Source organism: Eschrichtius robustus, chromosome 6 (genome assembly GCF_028021215.1).
Source record: "Eschrichtius robustus isolate mEscRob2 chromosome 6, mEscRob2.pri, whole genome shotgun sequence".
Taxonomy (NCBI): Eukaryota; Metazoa; Chordata; class Mammalia; order Artiodactyla; family Eschrichtiidae; genus Eschrichtius; species Eschrichtius robustus.
This window is the reverse complement of record NC_090829.1, coordinates 81,203,655-81,222,177: the sequence shown is the minus strand read 5'-3', so window position 1 is coordinate 81,222,177 and position 18,523 is coordinate 81,203,655. Positions and strand designations below refer to the sequence as shown.

The 18,523-nt window shown below is 39.4% G+C and overlaps 1 protein-coding gene across 2 annotated transcripts in view; it reads right to left on the bottom strand.

Annotated features, from left to right (window-relative positions):
• Window positions 1-17,799, bottom strand: part of TMEM39A (transmembrane protein 39A) — a 29,258-nt gene extending 11,459 nt beyond the window's left edge. For both annotated transcript variants that reach the window (XR_011074321.1, XM_068546699.1), the window contains exons 1-5: window positions 17,516-17,799; window positions 16,194-16,380; window positions 7,833-8,055; window positions 3,288-3,371; window positions 1,102-1,256 (exon numbers count right to left, since the gene is read on the bottom strand). Coding sequence is in view for 1 of the 2 variants with exons in the window: in XM_068546699.1 (XP_068402800.1) it covers window positions 1,102-1,256; window positions 3,288-3,371; window positions 7,833-8,055; window positions 16,194-16,306 (575 nt within the window). In the remaining variant the exon portion in view is untranslated. The remainder of the gene's footprint in view (window positions 1-1,101; window positions 1,257-3,287; window positions 3,372-7,832; window positions 8,056-16,193; window positions 16,381-17,515) is intronic.
• Window positions 17,800-18,523: the final 724 nt, after the last annotated feature.

Genomic DNA, 18,523 nt, shown 5'->3' with positions numbered 1-18,523 from the left:
TTTATAAGCACCACCTAGCCCGACACTTAACACTTAATAAGAGCTTAATAAATGATAGCTATCTGTTAACATCTAACAAAGAAGGTTTTAGCCAAATGTAAACAAGTTAAAACTATGCAAAATAGTTTAATAAGCTAATATGTACAATAACATACCACTATACAACCATCAGAACGGCTAAAATTTTAAAAATGGAAAACATCAAATGCTGGCAAAAATGTGTAGCAACCAGACGCTTATAGAATTGCTGAAAGAATAAAATGGTATCACTTCTTTGGGAAAAAGTCTGGTAGATTCTGATAAAACTAAACACACTCCTACCGTGTGGCCTAGCAGTGCCACTCCTACATATTTCTTCCAAGAGAATGAAAAGGTATCTTTGCAAAAAAAAAGACTTGTATAAGAATGTACATAACAGTTTCTTTTTAATAGTAGTCAAAAACTGGAAACAACCCAGGTTGTTTAGGAGAATAGGAGAATAAACAAACTGTGGTATATTCATACCATGAAATATTACTGATACATGCAACCACACAGACAAATCTCAAAAACAACATGCTGAGTCAAAGACAGCTTGAAAGTGTACATACTGTACAATTCCATTTATATGAAATTCTAGAATTGGCAAACTAATCTATGGTGGGAAAAAAATCAAACACTGTTGCCTCTGGGAGACAGGGTGGTCGGGTTTGACTGGAAAGGGACATGAAAGAACTTCTGGAGTGATGGTGATGTTCCACACTGGGAAGAGGTTTTGAGTTACACAGATATATGCTTTTATCGAAACCCAGCATATGTACACAAGATTTGTGAATTTTATTGTGTATGAATTTTATCTGGTGGACAGAGCTAATGAAAATATTCTTCATTGGTAGGAGAGCCATACCTCTTGGGGATAATCTTAGTTTATGTCTACTGTCCCAGCTGTATCCCAGTTTAGAAAATAAATTATATGGTCACTCTAACCACTGATTTTTCTAATCTTCTGAACTCCTGCTTTATATTGAAGAATTCCATTTCCCTCCCTTTAATACCATCACTTGCATGACCCAAATAATTTCTTAAGACTTACTAATAAAATAGTAAAACTGGAGTACTCACGGGTAGCCAAGGAAAAGGAGATTGAGGACTGAATGGCTTCGGAAGAGATTGACCAGGGTCCAACAAAGTACCCATCCACACAAAGTAAGTAGCACCAAGCGAGCTGATATGAGAACCATGTAGTGAATCATTGATGCTGCACCTGCCTTAGTGGCCTGTAAGTTTGGAAGCACCAAAAAGAAAAGCTTGTAAGTGACTTTATTCAAAAGCAATGTGACTCAAGTAAGGACTTAGTAGATTTAGTGGAAGGTAAACTGTGGGGGAAAAAAAAAAAAAAAGGAAGGAAGGAAGGAAGAAAAACTGCCCATCCCACCTTATCTTCCTCATTCTTGAAGATTCGATCTCTCCAGGGACAGTTAGCTGTTTCCTCCTTGAATTCCCATAGTCCCTCACAAGACCTCCTTTAAGTTCCTACGATATCGTCTAATTTATTTACACTGGGGCTTCTCAAAGTATGTTCCATGAACCACACTCATCAGAATTACTGGGGCTGCTTACTGAACATGCAAATTCCTACTGACTTTCATCACCAGATATAGGGAACAAAAATCACAAGTCAAGGAACCTGTACTTTAACAAACCAACAAGTGATTTTTATATACATAAAGATAGTGAGCCACTAATTTATCTGACTCCGGACTAGACGGCAATGGCCTCAACAGCAGCAACAGTGTTTCTATTTTTCCTTGAATCCTCCTCCCAATCTGTTTGCTGAATTAATGTTTAATAAATTACTGAAACTTCAAAGAATAATCAGATCTTCTTTGACAAATCCCTATATAAATAAATGTTTCTTTTTTGACTTTTGCAAATATGAAAATAATGCATGATCATTACTTCTAGTTCTTTACATCACAGCTGTTCAAATATTCTTCTTTAATCCCAGATCTTTAAAACTGATTAAATATAGTAAGAAAACACACTTGTCTAAACATGAAGCTCTGCAATGTCATTTTCTTTCAAACTGAACTAGGAAGGAATGAGTGAAATGCAGGGGAAAATGACAGATTCTTATAACCTCTAAAACAGCAGTGTCAGAACTCAGAAAAACGATTTTCTGGAGTCAACAGCACATGGGCAAGGAGAAGGAGTTTTTCAGGTCCCTCCTATATATCCATTTCTTAGTTCACCCAACATACTACATAGCATATGTAATATATACACAATATATACTATTTGTGTAGTTACTTATAAATGCAAAGAAGCAGTTGAATTAATACTACGGCCTGGGCCTTAAACTGTAGAGCAGGCTCAAGCTGTTCTCAGCCCAGCAGGACAAATAGTTGCATATCACTCCCCTGATACATACCTCATGCCAATGTACCTCATGTGCCAAAGTCAAGGGAAGGCATTTAAGCCACTGGAATTACTCCATTGCCTCCATTCTCAAATGTTTAGGATTAGTAATGAATTTAAGTTTAATATTTGTCTTTCTTGGTTGGGCAGCCTCATAAAGACATCATAAGGACCTCAAAAAGAGGTCTTACTTGTCTGGGTTGCCACTGTATCCCCAGGACCTTGTGTAGTCTCTGTCACATATAGGTAGCACACTGGTTAAGAGCTTGGGGTTTGGAATAAGGCAAAAATGATGAATACATTCAAGCTCTGCTGCCCTGGTGACACTGGGATGAGTGTGATGAGGAAAAGAGTATGTTGCTATTGGAGAGTAAATAACAGGAGATCCTAACCTAGGGAGGGTCAAGATTAGTCCTATGCAAGTGTGGATGCTGTCATTTTAAAATTCTAAGTTTTAGTAAACTCAAACAAATGTCTCTTGCTAGCAACTCCACAAATGGTAAATAAATAATTTCAAGTGAATGTTACTTGAAACAATGTTTTAGATGCAACTCTTTATTTACATACATACAACTCTTCTTAACAATAGTTACCTAAAATCCATCCTGTTTTTACTGCAACTATCAAAATTAGAAAGATTGTACTGGAGAACTCAGAAACTAGAACTAAGCTCCTATTGGACAAATGAGATTTCTAACGGTTGAATTAGTATATCACACTTGAATTTTAAATATACTGTAAGAAAACCTTTTAAAAAGAACTAGCACAATTCATGTAAGAGTAAAGAAATTAATTTATAATTGCATTCAAATTATACTTGGACATTTCACATTTTCAACCTCTAACTAGCTCTAGCTACAAGTGGTAGAATACAGTGAATGAGCTGTTACCTCTGAGATGAGGGCCCATACAAGCCTCCTTGCAAGCATCACTGTGATGAATGCTGCCAGGTGGTAATCAATGAGATGAAAATTCTATAAAAGAAACAAATAACTGTATCAGAAAGAAATGTGTATCCAGTTGGAACTACTACATGAAGAGGTTTGCCCCCTCAAAAGATTGTCCTATATCATCTTACACTTACAGACCACAGGAATTTGAGGGACCTTGAAGAGACTACCTACCTTCTATTTCTTTCATGACAAATTGCTTTAACTTTTCAAACACTATTTTAAACTATCTGGAATGTAACCTTCTCTTTTTTTGCAAGTTTACTGTATTAGAAGGAAAAGATTACGGTATTGGGTTAACAAGTGATAACCTGCAGAATTATGGCAAGAATAATTATCTAAAATGCCATATTTATAATGAGTGTCAAATTTAAATTCCCAGGCTTCAAGAGTTACTGTTGTTGGTCTCTCTTTATGAAAGCTTATATTAATCTAATTGGGCATCTACTAATCTAAACTCCCTACTCACTGATACATCAATACATTCAGTCTTTCCCCTTAACTTGATTTAAAAACATGTCTTATATTTGATCTCTTCTTCCTATAAAATGATAGCATTACCTAGATGCTGTGTATGGTTCCTTCTAGTTCTAAGTCTGTATATATATAACCGTGATAATAAACAAAATGAAAAGTCATTAGCAACAAAAAAAGTTGGGATGTATTTTCATTTTGATGGTCAAAAGGTCTGTAAGTTTCCACAGTCCTCCTTCCAGAATTTCTCAACTCATTCAATAAATATGAACTAGACACCCACAGCGTGCCACGTAGTCTTCTAGATACTGAGGATACAATGCTGAAGAATGATAGACAAGATTCCTGCTCTCCTGGATCTTACTTTTTACTGCAGTGTGAGAGAGAAAGGGGATGGCAGAGATTACTAGTTGTTTCTTCTGCCATCACAAAATTTAACTGGACACTGACTCTTAGCTGACTAAAGGTACATTTCTCAGCCTCCCTTGCAATAACTACTTGCGGCTAAGGGATATGAGGGAAAGTCATGTGTGTGATTTCCAAGCCATGCCCTTAAAGGAAAGAGCTGTCTCTTTCTCCTTTCCTCCTTCCTGCCAGCTGCATGTGATGACAGGAGTTGGAGCCTTTGGACCACGGTGTCTGAAAGAAGCACACTGGGGGTAGCAGAGCAACAGATACGAAGAGTTGCCACACTGGCCTTATATCACCTACCTACTTTTTATACACTAGGGAAATAAGCATCTGTTCCATTTTAGACACCCTGTTACAGCAGTTAAACCCACATCTTTAATAAAGTTGCTTAAGGGGGGAGGGCAATGACAATAAACAAACTAACAAGCAAAAGCATTTCAAATAGTTATGCTGCTGGTAAGAAATAAAACAATAATGACTGGGAAGGGAAGTGCAGAACCAATTTAAATTGGTGCTTAGGGAGGATATCTCTGAGAAAGTGGCACTTGGGCTGACAGCTGAATGACAAAAAAGCACAAGCCATGACAAGATCTGGGGGCAGAGAGCTCCAGGCAGAGGAAAAAGTAATCACACAGGCTCTAAGGCAGGGAAATATAGGCCTGGTATGTCTGAAAATCAGCAAGAAGGCTGGAATGAGGTAATGAGCAAAAAAAGATTGAGTTTATATATTTTTTCCTATGGGGAAGTCGTAAGAGTGTTTTAGGCAAAGGGTGCCATGATTCTATTTGTATTTTAAAATTATCACGCTGATTGCTGTGTGGAAAATACATTGTATTGGGGAAAGATCAGTTAAGAAGCTATTGCTTTCAATTCAGATGAGAAAATATGATCGATTGAACAGGGTCAGTAGCGATGGAGTGGCCAGATTTGGGATACATTTTAAAGGTAAAGCAGTCAGAATATCAAGAGAGTGGCTTACCGTTCCTCAGACCATTTCCTTTTCCCTGTCTCTCTTTAAGTGTTTGGATTCTAACAATTATTTATCCCCTCTTAGTTTTGACACTCCTCCCTGCTCATCCTACTCCTCCAAAATAATGGAAGCAAATACACTACACCCCCTAGCTAATGTCTGGGGGGGTCTTATGTACCACCAATCCATCTAAGACATTTTTTATATCGAAAAATTTAAGTGCCTAATGTACCTCATTGTTAAGCAAATTTTGTTATATTCTAAATCACTGAAAACTAGTAATCTACTTATGATTAACTCTTTATAAACCAGAATATTTGATTAATCAAAGCGCTCCACTCCTGAATATTCTGAATAACTTACTACACCACTTTTAGCTTTTATGTTTCTTAGGGTTAAGACTCACTCAGCTAGTTATTTGATAGCTAGAATGAAACTTTACATATTCAGGTGCCCACATTTTCTTTTTGATAATTATTAAGATCTTGAAAATGAAAAAGAAAAACCATATATATAAATCTGACAAATTTCTGAGTCAGGCATGCCTAACAGAAGAAAACTTAAAAGAGACAAACCACTAGTTAAGACGTAAGTCCCTTGGCGACCAACCCAGTCAAGCTGCCACCTGCCATGCTTGAATACCTTCAGTGGTGGGAAGCAATTAGGTCTGCAGCAGCCCATTCATCTTTAACAGCTCACTGATGCAGGCCCTCAGATTCATGGGCTAAAATCTTATTTGCTATTCCACATATGTTACTCTTAGCTCCACAATTAAATTTTAAGCTTTGTGTGATCAAGGATTATGTGTGGCAGATAAGTTAGCCTGTCCACATGATAACCTCCTTTAAGTGTGCCTTCTTCTACTGTAGAGACTGGAAAGCTAAAAACTACATTTCCGAACTTTCCTGTAACTGAAGTTACTAGATTTGATTTAATGTCTGCCAATCACACAAACTGAGTAAAGTGGGGAGAGGAGCAGGGTAAAAGGCACCCATTTTTGGTGGTGTGAGTCACAGGCAAAGGAAGCCTAATTCTGGAGTCAGCAGCCACAGCAGCACTGGCTCCCTCCATTTCAAGGCAACATTTATAAGGGACTTTCACAAGAACTCCTGTCAGAAATGGTTGACTGGGAAAAGAGCTCTTTGATTACCTTAAAATTCAGCAAGTGAGAAGTTTCCATGGGATGTCAAAGTGAAAACAGTATAACAGAACTAACCAACGGTACTCATGGAGTAAACACAGAATAAATACAGGAAGTAAAGCATAGCAGATAGGTCTGAGTTTGAGTGTTCACTTTGTCACATGTGATTTTAAGCCAGTTTCATAACTTCTAGGTCTTATATTTCTCACTTATAAAATGCGAGTCTTAGAGTGGTACCTACCTGTTTTTAGAAAGAATAAATGAGATAATACTTGCAAATAACATAGTAAACATCTTAGCAAGTATTTGCCAATGTCACTGTTAAGATACTGAGGTATTTACTTATAAAACGATACAGCTGGAAGAAGCCTTAAAGATCATCTAATCCAACCTCATTTTACAATACCATGGCCAAAGAAGGATTTAAAATAAAAATGTTTATTCCCTTCTCATACTATCTTGAATATTTTGGTCTACATTTCCTTTCTATGTTCACTAGGCCAGGGAGGTTTTCTAATCATTTATAAGTGTCAGACACATACAATCTACCCAGGACAATAATCTTCTTTCTCCTAGAGCATATCTCCATTATCCATCCAAATCTGCCATTGCTGACCACTTACCTACTAGGTCACCTGACTATCCTGAACTGTTATTTTATATGCCCATCTGTGGAGAACCCTCTGGGCATCAAGATTACCACAGCACACTAAATAACTGGAAAGAGTTATAACTGCTGATGTACTTCAGCAGAGATGGCTAGTTCTTATCTCATTTTATTTTTGTAACAGAACCCAATTTTACTCAGGGTAACAATGAACCCAGCTAAGGTACTATATTGTCCAACCTCCCCTACAGTTAGGAGTGGGTACATGTGAAAATGACGTGAGCCTGGCGTATAAGAAATTCTCCTTTATGCTTCCCTCCGTTCTTTCCCCTTTCTGGAGAACAGGGACAGACCACAGCCACCTTGGAGGCCACATGCTAGAAGATGGCAGAGTCTCCATCAGCCTGGGTCCCCTGCCAATGGAAATGTGCTACTCTTGCCAACCAGGACAACTGCCTCAGACTGTTACATGTTTGAGGCATTATACAATTTGCGGTTTATTTGTTACAGAAGCTATCATTATCCTCATATAGCCATCAAAAGGGTAAAGTTCCTGGAATATAATCATACTTGCACCTTAAACTTTCAACAAATTTAACATGGAGTAGAGAAAGCTAAATATCAAAACCCTTCTGTGATATGGTTATAATAAACTACTTAAATGTTTTCTGCATTTTCATTTATATTTTTACTACTTCTGGTTATGGACCAAAGCCAGATATTTAACAATCTTATGACATTATATTCTGAAGGTAATCTGTGCTTTAATATAAAAACATTTTATTCCAAGAAAAATTAAGAAAAATAATTTCTACACATAAGTTTTCCTACTAGTTTCTTGGCTAAGTAACATGAAGAACTTAAAGGCCTGTTAAGACTTACCAATGAAGTACAAGAGGCAGGATGATTATAAGGATACCACCACACTGTTTTATAGATGTTGATGTACTGAATGAACAAAGCAACCAGCAAGTAGATGAAAAAGAGAAATTCAAAGAGCAGGCTCCCATCCACAGGCAAATCAGGAATCTGGCAATGACGAACAGGACCTGGGGTGATTAAGGCTGTGATAGGTGGGACCGGAAGGCCAATAGCACTACCATTCCTGAAAAGAGAAAATTATGGTTAATTCAAATGGTGATACCTTTCAGTGTCAAAGAGCACAAAGGGGTTCTGCTTCCTTCTTCACCTACACTTTAACTGTTGGGCTTCCTCAAGACTCTATTCTGGGACCTTCTGCTTGTCTCTTTTCCCTCTGTACACTCTCTCTCCATAATGTAATACGTGGTCATGGCTTCCATTATCTCCTACATGCTGAAAACTAAAATCTCTCCAAAAAGTTCACTGCTGCATTTTAGATCCATGATATCAAGTTGTCTACTGGACATCTCTGTGGTTCTCCTCCTAAAATCCTGACCCTAGTCCACGGCCCACCCAGCTAGCTGCCCAAATCAGAAACCTGGGAGTCATATTAGGAATTTTCTTCTCTAAATCATATATACTCCACTTTATAAATCTTTTTCCAAACTGCACTCTCCTCTCTAAACCCACTGCCTAAGTTCAAGGAGTTACCATTTTTCACCTGAACTACTGAGGTAATCCCTCTAAATTCAACTCTACTTTGAGCAAATCCTCCAACCTGCCTTCAAAGATCTTTCTAAAGTGAAACTCTGATAGTGTACTCTCTTGCCTAAAACTCTCTAGTGGCTCTCCACTAATAGCATAATATCCAAAAATCTTCAGTCTGTCCTATGAGGCCCTCTGCTTAACAGACTACTCTCATCTCTTATCACTCCTCCACATGCACCCTATATACTACCCATGCTATTTGCTATCTGTGAATAAACATGCTATTCCTTTGTATACACCATTCTTTTTACCAGCAATGCCCTCCAAAATCACCTTCCTTAAACCTTCACATACACATTTACAGACAAAATCTTTCTCAAGACTTCTAAAATGATCAAACATATCCTCTAAAAGCTTACTCTGACTCACTCAATCAAAACTGATTCATCTCTCCTCTGTGCCACCATTATACCTAAACTCTGCCTTTATTGCACTTTTCATACTGTTATACAGTTTTTTTTCATACTGTTGTATAATTTTTTTATATACATCTTTTTGTCTATCAGATCATAATCTTAAGGACAGAGACAGTACTTTTCCTAGTTCACTGCAAATACATATCTTTAGGTTAAGGAGACAGCAGACCAATACAGTCATGAAAAAGAGGGAGATCTCTGAAAACACAAATTAAAATGTAGAGATTTTAATCCCTATCTTCTTCTTGTTCTTTCTTCTGAGCTCTTTTGTAAGTCACAAATAGCTGGGCTATCTAAAATGATAAGATGAGGGACTTCCCTGGTGGTCCAGTGGTAAAGACTACACACTCCCAATGCAGGGGGCCCGGGTTCAATACCTAGTCAGGGAACTGGAACCCGCATGACGCACCCAAAAGATCCTGCATGCTGCAACTAAAGATCCCGCACACGCAACGAAGATACTGTGTGCCACAACTAAGACCCAGAGCAGCCAAATAAATAAATAAATAAAATGATAAGATGAGGGTAAGGAATAAAATTTCCCATTGTTTATATGCCTGTGAATAGAGATCTAAGGGTCTACTATTGCTAATAGAACAAGGAAAACAGGCTTGGTTTGGTTATTTCCAAAGAAGATTCTAGAGAAGGAACAATATTAGTGTTACCATTCTACTCTAAAATTTTCAAATATAGAATTCTACCAGTAGTATGTGACATTTACAGTACTTTAAGTGACTCATGGGAATATGAACTCTGCTCATTCTAAACAGTTAAGAATACCAAGGCAGAAACTCAGAAGAGCTAGAAGGGAAGAACAGGGATGGGGGGAGGGTCGGAAAAAATTATAAAAATTTCTTCCCCTCATTCTCAAGAGTACACTCCAATAGAACAAGCTTACCAAGGAGTAGGTTGTGATCTACCAGTAGGTCTCAAAACCTTACTTGCTCAATCATAAACCAATCATTAATACACCACTATCCTCTGATCGGTTCTGGGAGATGGGCCACAGCACTGCACAACTCCAGGAGGTATTTTTCACACAGAATACAACATGAAAGGTGCCCTCTGGAGTTGTTTGAGCTGGTGGACTTGGAGAGAATTAATGCCAGCAGCCATTCTATTCCCTCACTCCATTTAATCATAAAATATGGAAACAAAAAATTCTGATGAGGAACCTCTACTCTAGAACAAACTAAACATTCTCTAGAACAAATAAAATTTCTTATTCCTCTTCAGTCAAAAGTACATGCTAAAATATCTGTTATGGGGCTTCCCTGGTGGCGCAGTGGTTGAGAATCTGCCTACCAATGCAGGGGACACGGGTTCGAGCCCTGGTCTGGGAAGATCCCACATGCCGCGGAGCAACTAGGTCCGTGAGCCACAATTACTGAGCCTGCGCGTCTGGAGCCTGTGCTCCGCCAACAAGAGAGGCCGCGATAATGAGAGGCCCGCGCACCGCGATGAAGAGTGGCCCCCACTTGCCACAACTAGAGAAAGCCCTCGCACAGAAACGAAGACCCAACACAGCCATAAATAAATAAATAAATAAATAAATTTTAAAAAACCCAAAAGTTAAAAAAAAAAAAAATCCCTTAAAATATCTGTTATGATTTAAAGGTTTTTATAGAATTTTCCTAAGTAAAGCAGACTAATTCTGCTGTTAACAAAGTTAATAACACTCTGGGCTTCAAGAAAAATATTCAAAACAAAGTACAAAAGATCTATATTTGTGGAACTACCATATGATCCAGCAATCCCACTTCTGGGCATATATCCAGAGAAAACCATAATCCAAAAGGATACCTGCATCCCAATGTTCACTGCTGCACTGTTTACAATAGCCAAGACATGGAAGCAACCTAAACGTCCACTGACAGATGAATGGATAGAAAAGATGTGGTACATATATACAATGGAATATTACTCAGCCATAAAAAAGAATGAAATAATGCCATTTGCAGCAACATGGATGGACCTAGAGATTGTCATACTAAGTGAAGTAAGTCAGACTCAGAAAGACAAATATCATATGATACAGCTTATATGTGGAATCTAAAAAAAGGTACAATTGAACTTATTTACAAAACAGAAATAGAGTCACAAATGTAGAAAACAAACTTATGGTTACCGGGGGGAAAGGAGGTGGAGGGATAAATTGGGAGATTGGGATTGACATATACACACTATATATAAAATAGATAACTAATAAGGACCTACTGTACAACACAGGGAACTCTACTCAGTACTCTGTAATGACCTATATGGGAAAAAAGTGGATATATGTGTATGTATAACTGACTCACTTTGCTGTGCAGCAGAAACTAACACAACATTGTAAATCAACTGTCCTCCAATAAAAATTAAAAAAAAAAAAAAGGATGCCCTCAATCCTCCTCCCCCATATTTGTAAAAGCGCCACTCTTCTGTACGCCCATTAAATTCTGTCCCTAGTTCCCTTATCACACTTATCATTTCATACAGTATTGAAATATTCTCTCCCCTGGTAGACAGTAAGCCATGTGTAATCAGAAATCAAGATGTTAGAGAACTACTGACCAAAACAACTCACCTTGGCCAGACACCATAATAACTGCTTGCATGAGTTATCTCGTAACAGGAGATCCCAATAAGGAACATGGGGCTGCTGCTGAAAACTAACTGGGAGAATTCGGGAGGGGCCAAAAGGAGGGAGGAGATGCCAGCCCATAATATGTCCCGCCAACCTCCCAGAAACCCTCATGCTAGAATCCATCTTGGCTGAGAGATGCGTGCGTCACCAGGAAGTACCGAGTCAGACCAAATACGGCACAAGCAAGATAACTGGCCAGAGACAACCCAGAAAGCTAACCCCATTACCACAAAACCTGAGACTGCGAGCCAAGTGGCAGAGCAGTTCTCCTGGGTTCCCTTACCCTGCTGCTCTCTGTCCGGGTGCCCCTTCCAAATAAAGTCTTTTGTTTTGTCAGTTAAAAAAAAAAAATCTGTTATTTGTGATAGCCTATACAGCCTTGGCTATTATACTTCAAGCCAAAAGACAAAGAGACAAACATCAAATATAGTGATCCAGAGAATCAGTTGGAAAGAGGAAAGTATTCCTATATGTTAAACGTTTGAGAGGAGATATGATCAAAGATCTTAAAACCAAAAAAAGAAAAAAAAAAAGAGCTAAAATAAATAGACTCGGTCAATACATCTCAGAAAATTAATTACGGAGGTATCATTTAAGAAAAATTAAAAGTATTCTTCCTAGGGCTTCCCTGGTGGCGCAGTGGTTAAGAATCCGCTTGCCAATGCAGGAGACATGGGTTCGATCCCTGGTCCGGGAAGATCCCACATGCCGCAGAGCAACTGAGCCCGTGTGCCGCAACTACTGAGCCTGCACTCTAGAGCCTGCAAGCCACAACTACTGAGCCTACGTGCCACAACTACTGAAGCCCACGCATCTAGAGCCCATGCTCCGCAACAAGAGAAGCCACCGCAATGAGAAGCCTGCGCACCGCAACGAAGAGTAGCCCCCATTCGTTGCAACTAGAGAAAGCCCGCGTGCAGCAACAAAGACCCAACACAAACAAAAATAAAATAAATTAAAAAAAAAAAAGTACTGTTCCTCTGAAAGAATATAAAATAGATTCAAGAAGAGCAAAGTGACACAAATGTTTGAGATACAATGTGGGAGAGTTCCAGTCCCAGATTTCCCACTAACCAGTTGTGGTTTTTGAGAAAGTAACTTTATATCCCTGAGCCTCAGTTTCTTCATCTATAATACAAGGGCTGGAAAAGATTCTCTTCAAAGAACTCTTCTCAATGCTATCACTGAATATTCTCTTTCAAACTGTGCTGCAGGTCCCCAAGACCATGCCTAAGCCTGATGATTCGCTAGGAGGACTCACAGGACTGCGCATATAGTCATGTTCACGGCTACGACGTATAACAGCAAAAGAATACAAATCAAAACTAGCAGATGGAAAAGGTACCAGGCAAAGTCCGGAGGAAACCAGGTGCAAACTTCCAAGAGTCCTTTCTCAGTGGAGTCATATAGGATGCACTTAACTCCTTCAGCAACTAGTTATGACAACATGTGTGAAGTGCTGTCTACCAGGGAGGTTCATTAAGAGACTGAGCAGGCAAGGTTTTTTACTGGAGACTAGCCACATAAATACTCTTTACCTAGCACTACCAAAATTCCAGACTCCCAAAAGGAAAGCAGGTGTTCAGCATAACAATCCTTAGAAAGGACTGCATACAAGGCTGGCATCTGGGAACTTGACTGGTAAACAGTCCCCTCCACTGATACAAAAGCTTTCCTAAATAATAAGAGTGGCTCACTGTGCCTAAACTATTTGTGCAAACACTATGAATTATGGTAAACCCTGCTTTGTCCCTGAATGCAGGAAAGAGTTAACATAGCAGGCCTAAGACTGGCTTTTACGGAGCTAGCAAGCAGCAAATTTTAGGTAAGCAAACGGATAAAGCAAGAAAAATTTAAAGGAATAAAAAAGAACTAAAAGGGATAGAGAATGCAGTGATCATTTGGACATGCTCAGGTGATATTATTAACTAAGCATACAAGAACAAAACAAAGAAAAAAATCACTCTTAGTCCTTCTCAAATAAGATTCTCCCTCAACTAAAAGCTCTCTAAAAACTCAGCAGTTCACAGTATATCCTCCTTCTTTAGAAGGCAATCATCTAAGCACAGAGTCCCAAGAACAAATCCCTGCTCCCCACAGGTAGAAAGCAGGACAGGATGGATTTCAATTCTGATTGTGTCACCAAACTACCTCTTTGACATTTTCAAGTTTAACTTCAAACAGGTCATGAACACCTAACAAACGGGCAAATGCTCTCTTCTTCTACTGACTTCTGTCTTGCAGAATCAAGTATAACATCCAAAATTACATCACACTTAAGCAATTGTCTATTTCTCTCTTCAATACTCTACAGACACTCCAGAAATGAGTTCTCTGCATCTGGACATTGTCTTTCTTTATACACATCCTTCCTAAAACTATATTCTAGGCTATCTAACACTGGTTTTATCCACACTTTTTATACCCTTTCCCCAGGTCTTGTAAAACAACCTATTCTAGGCTGCTTCTTTCCCATCAAGAAACAAATATAGAACAGTCTGTCTTCTTCCAAAATAACCCCTCTAGGTAAAAATGTCACAAAATCATCCCTCATAATAGCTTTAGTGACTTTTCAAAACATGAGCAACTATTATTTTTCACTTCATTCTGATCTGTTGAAAAATAAGTCCTTCTCCCCACCAACCCAATTAATTGCTAAAGAAAGATATGTTAAAGGAGGAAAGTTGATGGAGAATGGTAGATCAAGGCAACCATAACTAGAACCTGGAAAGCCAGGATAGAAGAGCTACAAGGAAGACAGATCACATGCTCAGAGCTAAACTCATTTAAGAGCAGAGGTATTTTCTAAACGTTCCTAGTTCTTCCCAGTATTCTATCTGCAGACTTCAAGTACGTGCAGAACCATCTGAGAATGTGGTTTTCAGCTCTTTTTAAATAGCAGAACAGTTCATATTCCCTCCCCCAAAAGATATTTTACATGGTATCCTAATATTTAAAATACACAGGAGAAAAAGTTAGTCTCATTAAGAGAGGACTGGGAAACCTGAAGCCTAGACTACTAGGTCTGAATGACTTTTTCTCCCTTCTATGTGCTCCTAGAAGCAGCCCAAAACACTGAGGAGGGTTTCCATGGGACGGTATGAGAATCTAATCTAATCTAAGAATCTAGGGAAATCCTCAAAGTCAAAGTAATGAACAAAGAACTACTGGAGTTAATACAGAGGCAGAGTTAGAATATTTTAGCTAGCTAGAATCCTAGCTAGGCACAGCTATGATTTTCTACTGCAATTTGAAAGTACTGAATCACTAAACTGATGGTCAGTATATATTAGTAAAATTAAAGCATGAACTTCAAATAGGAAACATCCTTCATCTCAGTATCTATGCTGGATAGTACTTTTCCTCAAGAGCATTTTCATATAGTCTCATTTTTTCATTTTTCTTTATTTAAAAAAATAAAACAACACATGTTATTTGTAGAAATTTTGGAAAATTCAGAGTAAAGTTTTTAAAAGTTACTGCAATTTACTACTTCATTTATTTCCAAGCATAAAGTATTTATGAAGCAGAAAGTATTACCGTTTTTAAAATGAGGAAATCCAAAGAACAGGAGAGTAAAAATATTACTCTAGGATAAATTATAAGTACTCTGTATACATATGTAAATATAAAATTTGGATTGAAAATTAGTATAATGAGAATCAGAGCCTGGAAAGTCCCTTCAAACTGGAATTTCAGGGAGAGACCCACCGAAATGACAACATCAGAACTGATTCTGAAGACTGAGTAGAGCTTGGAGTGGAAGGTCAGAAAGAAAGAAGGGCAGGCCAGAAAGAGAAAGTGCACAAATAACATCAGGAGGGCCTGAAAAGACAAGAGTAGTACTGATTGCTAGCTGTGAAAATTAGAATCCAGGCCAGAGAAAACTCTATTCAGGGAGGAAGCAGAAAAAAAAAATTATCTTGACCAAACAATCCAGTAAAAGCCATCTCTTTCTACTGCTACATGATCGAACCTCCTGATGAAATGAGTTATCCTGGATAATTTTAGAAATAATTCATTCTAACTTTTGAAAATTAGGAATAGAGATAAATTTCCATTAAGAAAATCAAATTCTTTATTCTCGTACAACATGACACAAATCTTAAGATGTTTAGGCTACAGCTGATAGTTTATTCATTTCATTTTGAACAAAATAATTTTTAAGACCCTTGATAGAATATGACAATTTTAGAATCTCATGTTAACTGTCAATTTTAATTTGCCCTCCCCAAAAAAGAATGCTAGTAAGTAGTTAAACCATCACACTCATCTTGAACTGTAATTAATTTCTCCCTTCTTTTAATAGCTGAAAAAAAAGGTGATGACTAGAATTTGGATTATCAGCCATAAGTATGAATCAGCCTGTTTTCACTTTGTGGGCATCACAACTTTCTATCTCCAAAGTATTCTGAAATACTAGGTTTTCAATCTTTAGGGTCAGGATTTCTACTTCAGTGTCAGAAAACAATCTTGATAAGCAAATATCTGAATAACATGATGACTTCTGTATTAGTCTTACTGATCATAGGATATTACAAATTACGAAAAGTCTTATTTCTTCTTTACCTGTTTCTCAGGCCTGTTCCATTGCCACAGCCCCCACCAACCAAAGTCTGCAAAGAAGGTAAAGCTGAACGGCTTAGCTGCTGCCGACTAGGGCCCCTCCTTCCACCGGGCATGTCCAGGAACCAGTCTGCTTCCAGTGCCACCTGTAGCTGCAACCCAGGTTAACGGCTGTCAGCCTGTTTCAACACTGAACAAAAAGAGACATTTAAATATCAGTTTACTATTTTTAAAGTAGGCAGTTTAACAAAACAACCAGAAGAACTGAGTGAGCAGACCTTGTAAAACCAGATTGTCAAACAAATGCTCCCAATGTCTATTACCTAGTTTATTCTAATGAAAGGACTACTCAGTCTCCAATGGGTCAGAAGCCTAAGTTCTAATCTAAGCTCTGTTTGAAAGATATTACAATCAGGTAGAAATTTACAAGAAACACTGAATATATACATTTCCAGTTCAAAAGTAGTATTTCACAGTAAGCCACTTGAAATGCAGAAGAATCAGCACTGTCCAAAATGTTAGGTTTTGTTATCAAGGGAATCTAGATTCTGAGATCAGTTGGGTCACTTATGATCTGACTTTGAGGCATTTAACCTCTGAGTTTGTTTCCTCATCAGAAAAAAAAGCGTTCCTTGTCCTACAGAGGTGGTTGTCAGGACTGACAAAGATGCGTGAAAGTACATCAGAAGGTCTTTTAAAGCTTTCAAAGTAAAACTGTTCAAGTGGTATCTCCATATGTTAGAGTGAAAATACTGGAAAGAGCTCAAGTGGATGGCCACTCCAGGAAAACTGATGTAAAATCATTTAGAAATTACTGAAACTGCAGGATTAAAAGACAAGTAATACATAAAGACCATCACTGAAAAGAAACTGTTTTTATCAATCTATGGCAAAATCACGGATCCGCCAATATGGATACCAAAAATCTGTTTCCGAAACAATACAACTTAAAAACTGAGGAATGACACCGTGGAAAAACCCTGGTTTTCAAAACGTTACAGCAGATATCCTCTGTTCCCTATTCCTAACAGCTTTCGGCTGCAGATTAACAAACGCCAGGTGAGACAAAGCATTCAAACCGCTGGATGTAGGGGCAGCTGGTCCTTGCTCAATTAACGAGCAAAGGGAAAGAAAAGTGTGGAGCAAAAAAAATGGGACGGAAGAGGGCGAGAGGATGGGGTGGAGGAAGGTGGGCGGCGAGAGGACCACAAACTACAATAGACTGGCCCCTAAGAGGGGATGACAAAGCGGCCCCCGCCGCGCAACCTGGAGGGTCGAAGCAGGCCAGGGACAATCGGACAGCGCGGCGGCTCGGTAATACTCACGCATGGAGGAGGCCAGGCCAGTGGGGAGGGATCCCTGGGAGGAGGCGGCTTTACAGGCTGGACCCCAGGCAGGAGAACTCCCTGCCCAGGTTGAGACGCTCCAAACCAGCTGCTTGCCCGCGGGCCGTCCCCTCCCGGAGAGTCGAGAAAAGGTGTCCAGGCTTCGCGCTGCCAGACCCAGACACCGAGTCAGTGCCAGAGTCAGAGCCAGAGCTAAAGCTAGAGGCAGAGCCCGGCCCCGTCAGCGCTCATCCTCAGCCTCCATTACCGCGGAGCTGAGCAGACGTGGCAGCGCACAATGGTGACGTCAGCTCCGCGACGGCCTACCGCCCCAGCCGCGAACAGGGCCCCGGAACTACACGAGAGCCAGGGAGTGAGCACCGCACACCCTCCTGCGTGCACCTGCGCAGTGGAACTCGCCTTCGCCGCTGGGCTCGCGGTCCCGCCTTCCTCGCTAGCACTAACCAACGTATTTCCTCCCTGGGCTTCAGTCACCAAGCTCCAACGACGTGCGGACAATCATGTCAGGGCTCATTCCTGTTATCTCATGGACTCCAAGTAACAACCGTGTTCAAGTTATCAACCCCCTTTTTACAGATGGGGGAGGTTGGGAGACATCACCTGGGCTCAAGTCACTGCTAGGTAAAGGAGACCGAGCCGCCAAGTCGTGCTTCAGCAACAAATGTTGCGCTTATTTTATGTTAAGAAAAGGACTAGGTAGATGGTGGAGTTACAAAAGTGAATACCCCAAAGAGCTCACAGTCTAGTAGAAGAAACAAGACACCAGGAAAACACAGTAATTACAATTTATTACAATAAATATAACACTAAAAGTATGCCCAAGGGGACTTCCCTGGTGGCACAGTGGTTAAGAATCCACCTGCCAATGCACGAGACAAGGGTTTGATCTCTGGTCCGGGAAGATCCCACATGCCGCGGAGCAGCTAAGCCTGTGTGCCACAACTACTGAGCCCGTGTGCCACAACTAATGAAGTCTGTGCACCTAGA